The sequence below is a fragment of the Spodoptera frugiperda genome, chromosome 9 (assembly GCF_023101765.2).
Source record: "Spodoptera frugiperda isolate SF20-4 chromosome 9, AGI-APGP_CSIRO_Sfru_2.0, whole genome shotgun sequence".
NCBI classification, from domain to species: domain Eukaryota; kingdom Metazoa; phylum Arthropoda; class Insecta; order Lepidoptera; family Noctuidae; genus Spodoptera; species Spodoptera frugiperda.
In genome coordinates, this window is record NC_064220.1 from 4,036,003 (window position 1) to 4,049,331 (window position 13,329).

Below are 13,329 nucleotides of genomic sequence, written 5' to 3' on the forward strand. Positions count from 1 at the left end.
ATCTGTTTTGCAGTTTTCGCGTAAATTGTGATTTGGTTCATGTTGGGTTGCTAAATAAACCGCCAAAGATAAACTTCAACTTAGTTTGTAATGAATTTTATATAAAATGTCCAAAAGGTTTTATCCACAAACAAATGGGGAACGTAAAAAAGCAAAACTTGATATTAGTATATCAGATCATAACTTCCCACTGAGTCAAAACAATGAATTCAACCAAGGTAAACTTTTATATTTAGTCGTATCTGCAGTTTACGCTGATAAATTAACTGTAATATATACTTAGCAAGCAGTTAAGATGTTTTCATCACACGTCCAATCCGTAATTTTTTTTAAAAGCAAGTTCTGGTAAGGTTATTTGTAACTTTATTTCACTCCGTAGTTACGAACAACGATGACAACTGGGGAGATGACAATGATGACGAGATCCTGCTGCTTGCTAGCCAGGCGTGCGAGGAGGCTTACAACGCCAATGACATCAGCCAGTTGCCCGACTACAGTATGTGTATGCAGCCTGGCTCAACAAGCACACAACTTAGTTTACAACCCGGCCCAAGTACATCAAAAACCGAATTTACGTTCAAAAAGCCGTCATTCAACCAACCTACTGCTATTTCAACCCACCTTAAAGAGAAATGCAACAGAATATCTTCACCACTACCTGGTATCTCATCCAAAGTTATACCTAAGACAAATGGACAAGTAAACATGTCTGATGACTTGATATTTAGTGACAAAGTGTTCAAGAGCCATGATTCGGACCAAGTGTACCGGCAACTACTGCAAATGCAGGAGGAGAATGCTAAACTGAAGTCTGAAAATGGAAAGTTGTTGGAGAAGTGTGTAACGAAGGAAGGTGAGGCTTCTATTCTCCGGACACAGCTGAAGAGTTGCCAGGCAGCTGTGGATAATGCCAGGCTAGAGAAGATCAAGGCTCAAGAGAAAGTACAGATGGAATGGAATGAGAAACTCACTGCAGCTAACAAACAAATGCATGATCTGAGGACACAGTTAGATTTTAAGGTATGGTTCAATACTCAAGAGGTTATACTTACTTACTACTTATAAAAGCTATAATTAAGATTAATTTCATAATGAGAGTAAAAATGGAGTATCTAAAGTACTTATAATTTCATTCAATCAACTTGCAATATAATGCTTGTTACAGAATCTCGAGATAATAAGTGTTAAGGAGAAGTGCAAGAAACTAGAATCTTCAAAAGTGAGGCTGACACAAGTTACTGTTAGTGGCAATGATATATCACAAAGGTTTGTCTGAATGTAATAAATAATTAAAACATTTCATTTAATAGAATAAATACAACTCTTGGCATAACAGTAACACCAACAGAAAAACAATATTTGAATAAATTGTAATGTATGTTTATGTCTCACAGGCACTACAACAACTTGACACAGAATGATACACTTGTACACCAGACCAAGAGAGTGAAGACCACATCCAATGCGGTGCAGACTGATGGGAACGCTCACATGCTGAAACTAAACAAGACATGTAAACTAGGTAGGTGTAACTACTTTTACTACTATTTGCATATATCATTTATATCATCGAAGGCATCATTGAGTTATGATAATGTGATCCAGGTTTGACTGACTTTACACACAGCATGATTCCAGACCAGACTAAATCTATTACTAACAGCTGACCTGGCAAACTTCGTATCGCCTCAAACATTTTGTTCTCATCTTTTAAACTTTCCCTGGACTTCCACAAATAACTCAAGACCATAATTAGCTAAATTGGTTCAGCCGTTCTCAAGACTAACGAACAGCACTTGATTTTTATAATATGTAGAGATAATAAAAATTTGTAAATTCAATAAAACCACACAATAAACATTTACATGAAAATATTTATTAAGTATAAAAAAAAATCATCAATCCTATAACTTAAAATTCCAGAATCAAAAACAAACACCTCGATACTTCCATACATACTGGAACCGTCCACAACGCAGCATCATTCCATTCTGGACTACAATGAGAAACTGCAAAAGGCTACAGACCTGTCTCAGAATAAGTGCAGGATATACAGCACATTCCACCGTTTGCCTTCCACTCCGGTGCTGAAGGAGACGGGAAAGACTAAAGTAGTGATGAACAGCATCTACGAAGATGTTGCTTGTGTGTTCACTGGGGATGGTGAGAGGAATGAAGATAGGTATTTTAATGTAAGTATTGTGTTGAGATATTGTTGTGTAGTAACTAATTGTGCTATGTAAAGTTTAAGACATTTTCTTCTTTTGTAATAACTATCATGAGAAACTAAATTTTAACCGAACAATCATAGTCTGGTAACTGATTTAATTTTTCTTACAAAACTTACACCGTATTTAGTAATTTGAGTATTTAGACATGGCTTCTTAAACATTTTCTTTTTTATCAGATCTTCAACTCAGTGAAATCCGTCCTGTATGAGACTCGCAGCCGGCTGGAGACGGTCTGCCAGCGCGTGACCACTGCCTTCCAGAAGGAGATGGATGAGAAATACATGGAGGTCACTGCTACATATCAGTATGTTAACAGGGAAGAGCTGTTGAGAGGCAGGTATGTAGAACTAATCTAGAAACCATCCAAAACATTTTGAGACTGACATTCTCTCAAAGAAATACACAAATTAATACCTTTTATGCTCTTTCCTTTCAGTCCCCTCTACAAAGAAGAACAAGAGATCCAATCAAGAAGGATAGTAGCCCTACTGTCGTATGTACTGGAGACTTCAGCAGGAGTACACTGGTTTCTCAAACATGAACAGTTGAGAGAGGAGAGTACACAGAAGAATGGACAGTTTATTGATGTTATCTATAGGATATGTGTGCTACTTGATAATGCTGTGAGTAGTTTTCATTTACAATCTACATAAGGATGTTATCAGTGGTGCTCTTTTCCTTTATTTTTTGTATAAAAATTGGGGCTGTTTTAAAGGATGTTAAATAATATACAGCCTCACACCAACCTGAAATCTGTTACAATTCTTCTATAGATTTTCAACTTTATATTTTTTTACTAGCGTCGGTACATAAAATCCATCGCCTTAAGAAGAATTCTTAACAAATACTGAAATATGATTGCGTGAAATAAAACGTAAAATAACATACACCCTTCACCTTTCCAGTCATGTGCAACACTATACAGCGGGCTTCTTCTAGCCATAACCAACATACTACAAGTTCTAACATCATCCGACATCAGTAAGACGAAAGTTTTAGACATTATAAAGATTATACTGACGTCCAGACCGCTACCGTTTGTGGTGACACATGTTCTACGTCTGTTGAGTATGGTGGCCTTGTGGAAAGATTTTATGAAGACATTCTGCCCTGGTAATGGTACGGGGAATCTGAAGACTGATTATGATCAAGGTGTTCTGTTGTATAAGAAAGGTAAGGTTTTAGTAGTTATTAACTAGTTAGTTTAGGGCCAGTGGTTCCCATCCAGTGAACCCCTGATTTAAAAGTGCACTTACAATTACGACCACTAATTAATTCTTGGTCGCAATGTTAGAATTATGGATGCTATTACTGAAAAAGACAATTTTCAAATCGAAATGAAAATTTCAGTCAGCGAAAATGTTTTCGATTTTATGCATTTTTTAATATTATAATTTTCTGTGTTATTAAAGTTAATACAACTATTGTGAATATCAGGGCACTACTTCCTGAAAACAGTTAAAAATACCACATAATCTATTAGCACACTTTGTTAAAATAATAATAAAGTACCATGTACAATATTTTTTGTACATCTCGTTACATTTCATCTACTTACTTTACAGACTCATGTTTCATCCAAGTGCTCTTAAAACAAGTAGAGATGTGTCTGAAGTGTATGGAGAGACAGAAGCTGGCGGACAGAGTGGTGGAGACCACACAGAACCTGATCATACTGTATAGTAATGTTAGTGATACTAACACTTGCAGCTTCGCTAGAGGGAACTCTAGGTAAGAATTTGTTTGGCTTTACCTTCCTTTAGCTAGTTTGAAGTAGGGACTTTTTTTTAAAGTGCGTTGGCATTAGTTACTATAATTTTATTGAGTTGTATTTCAAATACATCACTCCATCACATGGTATTTTTAAAGAAAATATGGCCAGAATATTTATCCTACTTCCTATCAATATTTTAAAGTTTGTGTATGTATGTAGTATCTGTTGGTTTGCTACTCTTTACGAAAACTACTTAACAGGATAAGGATGGATGTCTAGCACATACATAGATAGATGATTGTCTAGAATACTGGATACAGAATAACACACGGCATTTTAAACGAATTATGTAATATGTGCTACATAAGACATTTATACTTTCCAGGTGCGACTGTCAGCTCGTCCTCGTACAGGTGATAGTGTACGCTCTACGAATATGTGCTGTGATGTTACATAGCTTTAGAAATAACTCTATAGGTGAGTCAATTTAAATATCACAATAACTAACTAAACTTGTTTAAGGGGATAGCAAGAATTGGTTAAAATCTCTAACACCCTAGCCCTTTTACAATAAAATTATTAAATAAAGATGTTGTTTCGATATTAAACCTAAAGTAACATCTACTTTCTACTAGTTTTAGACTCTGAGTATCGACCCTGACACCCTTACGCGACTATCAGCAATCACAGTCGCAGTTTATTTGTTTTTTTAATATTCTTTTTTACTTTATTTTGTTTGATTTCTTAAGAAGCATTGACTATTTACATTATAACTGTTTACTGCTGACTGTTTATATTATAACTTTCAAGAGACATAGTAAATTAATTCGACTAGTTTCAAGCCATGCTAGAGGCTCATATTCATGAGCAGCATTCCGCGACATATGTGAAAAACATAACAATTAATTAAGCATTGACTACATATTTTTGTATGTTACAGAAAACAGTAGTGAAGAGTTAGTCTCAGTGTGTCGGTGTGGTATACAGCTACTGTACCAGTGTGCAGTGAGGGATGTGGAGTTCAGTGCCCAGCTCGCGCACAACGAGGGACATCTCATCGAGTTCTGTGAACTCATGAGGGGAGTCGACCACAGTGAGGCGTATAGTGAGTGGCTTTTATAAAATCTAACTTTAGATTATTACATAGTTAAGTATACAGTTATAACAATTTGGAAAATACAGCTAAACGTCTAGCCAAGTTTTATTTGACAATTTGCACTGAAGAGTAATTTATATTTTCGCATTTTCATGTACACCTCTTTCTACTCTTTCAAGGAGTGATGTTGTTTTAAGGCTGGATGTCCACTTAAAGCCACTTTCTCAATAATTGCATACTTTTTCAGCAAATATGCTGTCGGAGCTCGCCAGTACCCTACAGTCGACACCAGAAGATATGCCGCCATCATTCCATAGACAACCCTGGCTGAAGAGCTTCGAATCCTTCTCTCTGGTCGACTAACTTTATTATTATTACTGCCAAGTGATTCTTACGTTAAGTAAAAATACTATTTTTATATTAAAATGTAAATATTGTAAATATCACAAATGATTTTCTGATTCTTTATGTGATTACAAAGAAAGAAAATACATTTATTATTTATTTAAAACATTTATTCGTTTATTTTATAAATATAAGACTTTTTACATTAGGAATGTGAAAATGAAGTACATATATTATGATTAATTTAACAAATTATAATAATTTATATCTAAATAGGTGACTTAGCTTGACACAACAGACAATGACGGTTTTTTTTTTTTATTTTGCGTATAAACGTATATAAACGTATATTGTGCAAGTAAATGGCAGGGAAATAATTTGACATTAAGGATCTTATAAACTCCTATTTACCATTGTCATGCTTTACACAATTTCGAGCAATAATATAATTTGATATTTTCACCTGTGTGTGCGTCAAAAAATACATTGAAACTCATCACTTACTTGAAGTAGCTATAGTACCTTAAATAAAATAACGTGAAATAGTAAACATATCACTGTTTCAACACTATAATACGATGGCATAACGTAAGCGGGATGTTAATGTCATCCCCATCACAAGTTCCTATGCCTATAATAATATAGTATAAATAAATGGACTACTCGGGTCAAAATCTGTATGCACCATGATACATCTTTAACGACTTTGTACTTAGAATAATTAGAAAGTCAAGTATAAACTATTTCAACTGATCCTAAAAGTGTGAGCATACAGATTTTGACCCCGGTATTAAAAAAACAAACTACGTACAATTCCATTAGGGCTTCACAGTCGAAACAATAGTATCATCAGTCGTGTTGGGTTGATGGAAGAAGTACAACATGAAACCAGCTGCTAAAAGGAAATGAAAAGCGAGTATGGATCCGATGAGAATGAGAAAATATCTAGATTTCCTAAGTGCTGGCATGAGCCAGAAGATAAGTACTGCTCCGGACACGAAAGCGGCCATCAGGACGAAGAGCCATTGCAGCCAGAAGACTTGGATTGTCCATAGTACTGCCACGGGAATGTATATGGAGAGTGAGTATCCATATAGGCAGAATAGTGACATCATTGTTGGTGACTTTGCATCCTGAAACAATAGTTCATGTTAGTGTTTATCACTTTACAAGCTTCTTGAGACTTTGTCTCCGCCAACGTTGGTCACCGTTGACCCCCGTGGCAAGTGTTAAGCACATTTGAGAGGCCCTCCTACTTTTCCTTATTTATTTCAATATTTAAAAAGGGGGCTTTCTAGTTTATACTTGTTACATTAATTTATACAATAATATATTATTTAGCAGTAATTTACCTGATTCTCTATCTCGTCATGTCCATCAGTAGTTGAGGTCCATTTCAATGCAGCCCAGAGAGCCAGTGGTACGATCCACACATAGCAGGTGATGGCCGTCGCAGCAATAGACACCAGGTGGAAGTCGTAGCGCCATACAAAGCCTTTCTTATTAGCATTGTGCAAGTAGCTGGCTATGTTACCGCTTACTGCTATTGTGAATATCTGGAAATATATAGGGATATTTTAGTATCCATGCAATGGACTGGCACATACAAAAAAGTGGCACAGAAAAAAATATAAATTCAATAATAAAAAATAACAAAAAATGTGCTAAACCTTGTTGTAGTGAGGTGGCATATATTATTGCCTAACATCAAGTCTCTTACTAGATGATCTGTTATCAAATATAATATATTTTTAAGTAAAAAAAGTTAAGTTTATGTAAGTACTGTAAGATCGGGTTTTGTTCACCCTAAAAAATTACTTTAACCCAAACTTTTAGACCAATGAAAAACTAATACACGCTTTGTTTTGGATTTACCTAAATAGTATAAACCACTAATAAAATTTAAAACATAACCTTTTGGGCCAACAAAAAGATCTTAATTATGTATAACACTTACCAGGGTTTTAAGTTTTTAAACTGACATGGTCACTAACACTATAATTAGAACTTGTGACGGGATATTTACCATGTTTATTATTTATGCGACGAGGAACATCTACAGGAGGAGCTGACACATGTGATGAAGGTGCTGCAGAGTAACGGATATAGGATTGCAAAGCACAAGAAGAAACCCACTAATAGACATCGGAGGTGCGAGGTTGAGAGGCAACCAGCATTTATGCCATATGTGAAGGGAGTGACAGATAAGGTTGCAAACATTCTCCACAAATACGCCATTAAGACTGTCTTCACTCCTTTCCGGAAAGTTTCCCAGATGCTGCGCTCGCCGAAGGATAGCCTCTAGAAAGACCTGGTGTCTATAAAGTGGACTGTAGTTGTGGCAAATCATATATCGGTCAGACTAAGCGTACTGTGGCTTGTAGAATTTCTGAGCATATCAGAGCGGTGAAAAACAACGACGCACAAAAATCCGCTATAGCTCAACACATCCTGGAGGCTGGATCAAACCACTGGATTGAGTTACATAACCCACAAGTTATCTCGACAGAACGCCACTATATACCTAGACTGGTAAGAGAAGCGATTGAGATAACCAAGTACAAAAACTTCAACCGGGAGGATGGGTTTCAACTGTCGAGGGCTTGGAATCCAGTGGTCCAACTGTGTAAAACCCGCAAAAGTGCCAAGAAAGAAAAAGTTCGCGAGCGGACACAGTGAGTTTGTGTGTCGAGAGCTAAACCGAGATACAAGTGACAATGGTAGTGGTGTTAGTGACGTCAGCAAGAAACGAACGAGAAAGCGGGTAGACCGATTTGTCTGCTCGTGAACACCCACCCGCATTTACTCCAGTTAATCCGTGATCATGGCGCTTGCAACAGTGCCGAAATATCGGAAACTCACCAAATTCAATAAACATGGTAAATATCCCGTCACAAACTTACCAGGGTGACAGAAATCCAAATAGGTCCATACAGATCTGGCTTTCCCTTGATCCTTTCATCGAAGTAGTTGCGAGATACCTTTTGTGGCAGTACAGAGGATATAATGCGCTCAACCACCTCATTTGTGTGCACATCGAAATATTTCTGATAGTATTCTATGGTCCAGAAATTGTGGTTCGCTGTGAAGTAAATAAACAAGGATTACAATATATGAAAGTAGTACATGGACTTAATCCATTACAGCATAACATTCGATAAACTGGATGCTAGAAAATTCTATATATTGTGAATTATTCATTAAATAAAAATTAATTCAATTAAAATCATAATAAGTGCTAAAATAAACTTTATGCTGTAATCGGTTAAGTTTTAAAAGGAAGTTGTGATATGAATCACACTGATAACAAAGTTTAGTATGTTTAGGACTATGATTAACCCAGTAACATGAAGATGTTATCACTTTTAGTGATAGGACTGTTTTTAGTGATTGTATCCGTGACGGGTGTTGAATGTTACTAGCTAATATATGTATAAAGTTTCTTACCTATTTACTATTTAAACTCTACATTACTTAATACTAATGCAACAATTATAATCCATCTATTTAAGTTACCAACTAGTGAAAATATTATTTTGGAATATTTGTTCCAAATAAATTAAGAATGAGTGGATTTTTTCAGCATAAGATTAACAAAGTTGCTTACTTTGAGGGGCAGCCTCCGGTTCTTCAATCGTTTTGGGCTCATCAAAAGTATAGTTTGGATTTGACATAGTGTTGTTGTATTGATTTGTGTGCACTGCCTCCACGTCAATACGGGCACTTCGATTATTATGCTCAGGAGAATAGTCCTGGAAGTCCAAAAGTTCACCTGTGTTCACGTTCGCCATAATTATTTACTTCATAAACAGCGAAGTAATAAAATACGATATTTTATTTGGTTTTGTAGACGAGTTAACTTTACGAAATTGACAGATTCACACTCAGCCAGCAAACAATCTAAAACTGTCACTGTCATTATTTTCCAATAACGAGATTGATATTCTCGATAAGCATACTCGTATTTATTTTATTTAACTAGTATGGATTTGTTTTACAATTGTTATTTTATAGGACATTCTACTATTATATAACATTAATCACTTTTTTTAAGAATATTTTTTCTGTAGGTACCTACTCTTTAGGTAGAGATAGGTGATATTTTATAAGGTACCTAATAGAAAAGTTGGGTACTTTCAAAGATTGTTTATCTTCAATGCTATTTTAATTAACGGGTTGATTGTAGTGTATTGTTTGTTCAACATGTGGGAAATCCACTGGTTACAGGTTGGATCAACAGTTAGCAGCATTATAATTTTATGCATTTTATTAAAAAGTCCTCTATAATTAGTATGATACACATCTTTAAAAATTTTTTGCACACAGTCGTGGCTAGTGTATTCCTTTCCTGGCACGCCTAAACTTGCCCTATATTTATTATAATCTTTGACTCCAATTCACTTTGAATTTGAAATTAGCCCTTTCAGCGCTTGGGCACATCGCTCGACAATTTTATTGTCCTTGACCCGTGAACAATTTTTTTAAATAATTTTATTCGTGACCATAGTTACAGAGTCTTTCGACCCATGAACAAAGAAGTGCAGTGTTGCCACTGCTACGGCAATTGCCGTGTTCTACGGTATTCTACGGTATACGGTGACCATATTTTTAATAATAAAAATCTACGGCAATTTTCCCACTAATTCACCTATTAAAAAAAGGAATAAAACATGAGCCTATTAATATTGTGTTAAGTCGGTATACCTAAGTCGTTTTTAATTTTCTATTCATTTTTCATTTACATTAGATAGATGAAGAATCACATACTTAATTCGGTTACTGAGAAATAACGTTTGATATAAAAGCAATTTAGAGCGCGCAGTAGTATGGATGTTAACAAATAACAACCATAACAAAAATATAATAATAATCATCGTGATCATAAAATAATAATCGCATTTAACTCATATTTGTGTAAATATACAAAGTAAATATTATCAAAATAATTGTGAAAAAAAATCTATCGTAATTCAAACCTTCTGTTCAATATAAAAATTTGAAAACATTAAAAAGCTGAAAACAAGGGCTACGGACTTCGAGAACATGTTTCCTTAAAAACACGGTAATTTTCCCTGCCAAACACGGCAGTCCAAAATTTATCGCTGGCAACACTCAGGAAGAGGGAAGGGGAAATCGACCAACGCCATTTTGTTTTCAACAAGACGTCGCAACGTCAAGTCGATACAGTCCGTCTTTTCATGTCGCGTCGAAGGGAACTAATTTAGTATACGCGATTTAGACACCATAAATGTATCTGTTCAACTTGTACGAGTGTTGATTGCTACAATAAAGTGTACATATCAAAGACAGTGTTTTGCAATTTGTGATAACGTAAGTTCACTACGTGTTCATTTCTGAAATTTCGCCATATTGGCTAACCACGTAACAGAGTAATTTCTAAACTTAGTATTTGGTTAATTACAGTGATGTTCAGTTGAAGATTTACTTGGCATGGTGATTTCTACGACTACGGTCGTCGGTCAAGATGTCCAAGGAAGTAGCGGAAGAGTATGCTTCCAGTTTAGCGGACCTAACCGTCAACAGCAAGCCGCTGATAAATATGTTGACTATTCTCGCAGAAGAGAACATCGACCACGCCGGGGTTATCGTTGAAACGGTGGAGAAGCATTTAGAGAAGGTGAATTTCAATTTTTAAAATTAACGCGTGTGAGGTGCATCGGAATTAAATGCCACACGGTCACGTGAGAGCTAGGGGAATAATGGGAAAGTGTTGTCAAATATTGAATTGATGACGCGCGCTACTCGTTGCGTGCTTCTCGTGTTTACTATGACTAGTGTGACTAATTCGACCTCGTTGTAACCAGTCGAAGCAGTAACAGGTATCTCCTACAGTATGTTCCTATTTCACAATATTACTGATAACAATATGACAGCATTGGCTATAATTACTTCTGTAGTGTTAGTTGTTTCAAGTCTGTACACAAGAAACTCGTTTAAAACCATTTACTTTTGACTGTTAATGTTAGCATGAATTTAACCAAAAATTGAGTTTATTGCTTTCATTATTGATTTCAACTTTTAAATATTGCCATGTAATTACATCATTACATTGATTATTTTTATTTTTTAAGTTCTGTGGTGATTAACTTTTATCAGTCCAGTGTAATTTAGTTAATCTACTTGAAATTGTTGTTGTTCAAACAAATACAAAATGATAATCATCATATTACAACTTACAACAATCAAAATTAGTCAGTACTAATATGGTAAAATTGCCAAAGTATTGCACTCACCCAGTTCCTGATAATGTTATACTATATGTCCATAAAACTAAATGGTAATAAATTACATTTGAAACAATTTGTCACAGTATATGAAACACTAATCTACAATCAATAGCAATAATGTTATCATGTTGAAAACTTGAATTCACAATTAGGAGATACCTGTAGCAAAAGATAACATATCTGCCTTCAAGGGTATGTAATCCTTATCTTTTCAGTTGTATATCCAAGAAATTGTTTACAATAAAGCTTTTTGAAACTGAATTCTTATTTATTTTTCACATTTTAACAATTAAAAAGGTTGATAAAGCAAATTCTTGTCTTATTCTATCCTGTACCATTATAACGGATGGGTGCAAAGCAAGCCTTTGCAAGACGAGGTCAAGTTTGTACTTGGCTAGCCTGGGGTTTGGGACTAGAAGTTATTTTTCCTCTACACAGGTACACCCAGACATCAAGCTGCCAGTACTGTATTTAGTTGATTCAATTATCAAGAATGTCGGTGGAGCCTACACACAGAAGTTTTCTCAAAGCATTGTCAATATGTTTACCAGGACTTTCAAACAGGTAATTATTGTGAGTTTATTGTTCAATACTTTGTTTTAAAATTTGTTTCTTTATAAACATGCATGTTCTAATATTGTTTGTTTGCACAGGTGGATGAAAAAATCAGGTCTCAGATGTTTAAGCTACGTGAGACTTGGCACGATGTCTTTCCTGCTACCAAGCTGTATCAGCTGGATGTCAAAGTGAACTTGATCGACCCAGCATGGCCCATACAAGCGCAGCCGCAGCAGTCAAACATCCATGTAAATCCAAATTTTCTGAAAAAGGTGTTTTTTTAGTTGATTATTGTTTTGACATTGATTTAGTAAATATGCTGTAGGTGGGCCTCTGGCTCTTCTTGACACAATGCTATTTTGCTTGCATAATAGAACATCATGTATCAGCTGTAACCCCCGCTGTATTTTATCATTATGCAAGTAGTCTGGGATATTGCTTGATTATGCTGTGTCACCCTGCATTATTTCATGTTTATATATAGTTTTATTATCCATTTAAAACATATAATCACAGCTATCTATGAAATTTGGGCAGTGTTCATTTCAGAAATGGGTTGCATAGTTACAAGTTTCTGGGAATTTCTTGATTTAATATCTGGATAAAACAGCACTAACTTGACTGCTGGCACCATTCTAACAGTTGTTTCTTTTTGACAGACTACTGCTACCACCAGCACTACAGTCACTCCAGCCGCAGTCGTCCCTGCTGAAGAGGACGAGAAGATGAGGAATATCCTCGCCAAGAAAGAACAGGAGCTCCTCATGCTGCAGAGGAAGAAAGTAGAAATGGAACTGGAACAGATGCGGCGGCAGGTCGAGCTTGCCGAGAAAACTGTTACTAAAAAGGTAAGATTTTGTTTTCATTCACTCTGATTTTCGATCCTTTCTGGTCGAATTTCAGCCTGTTGTGTATTTTCTACTGTTACTAAGTAATCTATGTATAGGTACATAATTTGTTTGTCCGCTCGCCCTGTTATGGGTTCATATGTATTGACAATTAATTTTAATATTAGATCAAATATGGTGTAGGCTTGATAAACTTAAATATCTGCATCAACTATTGACTAAAACATCACAAAAATCTTTTAATGTAGATCGATTCTAATTATTAATTCTTTGGATTGAGATCAGTCAT

The 13,329-nt window shown here is 35.5% G+C and overlaps 3 protein-coding genes across 7 annotated transcripts in view; 2 read left to right on the forward strand and 1 right to left on the reverse strand.

The window, feature by feature from the left end:
* LOC118270926 (uncharacterized) lies at positions 1-5,554 on the forward strand. The gene is made up of 12 exons (XM_035586742.2): positions 1-218; positions 380-1,020; positions 1,166-1,266; positions 1,395-1,522; positions 1,924-2,192; positions 2,408-2,568; positions 2,668-2,854; positions 3,137-3,404; positions 3,797-3,962; positions 4,331-4,422; positions 4,886-5,050; positions 5,289-5,554. The coding sequence occupies exons 1-12, from the start codon at positions 107-109 to the stop codon at positions 5,402-5,404; spliced, it is 2,406 nt and encodes an 801-aa protein (XP_035442635.2). The 5' UTR covers positions 1-106; the 3' UTR covers positions 5,405-5,554.
* LOC118270930 (protein YIPF1) lies at positions 5,535-11,781 on the reverse strand. 2 transcript variants are annotated; one of them, XM_035586748.2, is made up of 5 exons: positions 11,641-11,781; positions 8,994-9,138; positions 8,290-8,468; positions 6,739-6,942; positions 5,535-6,519 (listed from the first exon to the last, which is right to left on the reverse strand). In XM_035586748.2, the coding sequence occupies exons 2-5, from the start codon at positions 9,058-9,060 to the stop codon at positions 6,205-6,207; spliced, it is 765 nt and encodes a 254-aa protein (XP_035442641.2). In that variant the 5' UTR covers positions 9,061-9,138; positions 11,641-11,781; the 3' UTR covers positions 5,535-6,204. The 2 variants fall into 2 exon arrangements, with proteins under 2 accessions (XP_035442641.2, XP_035442640.2); XM_035586747.2 differs by lacking the exon at positions 11,641-11,781 and having other exon boundaries at positions 8,994-9,293.
* The window catches only part of LOC118270924 (pre-mRNA cleavage complex 2 protein Pcf11), a 23,168-nt gene continuing 20,353 nt past the window's right edge, over positions 10,515-13,329 (forward strand). For 2 of the 4 annotated variants that reach the window (XM_035586735.2, XM_035586739.2), the window contains exons 1-5: positions 10,515-10,717; positions 10,811-11,024; positions 12,073-12,207; positions 12,288-12,464; positions 12,852-13,040. In XM_035586735.2, the coding sequence (XP_035442628.2) occupies positions 10,872-11,024; positions 12,073-12,207; positions 12,288-12,464; positions 12,852-13,040 (654 nt within the window). In that variant the 5' untranslated portion in view covers positions 10,515-10,717; positions 10,811-10,871. The remainder of the gene's footprint in view (positions 10,718-10,810; positions 11,025-12,072; positions 12,208-12,287; positions 12,465-12,851; positions 13,041-13,329) is intronic. The other 2 variants (XM_035586738.2, XM_035586737.2) reach the window with 2 other exon arrangements.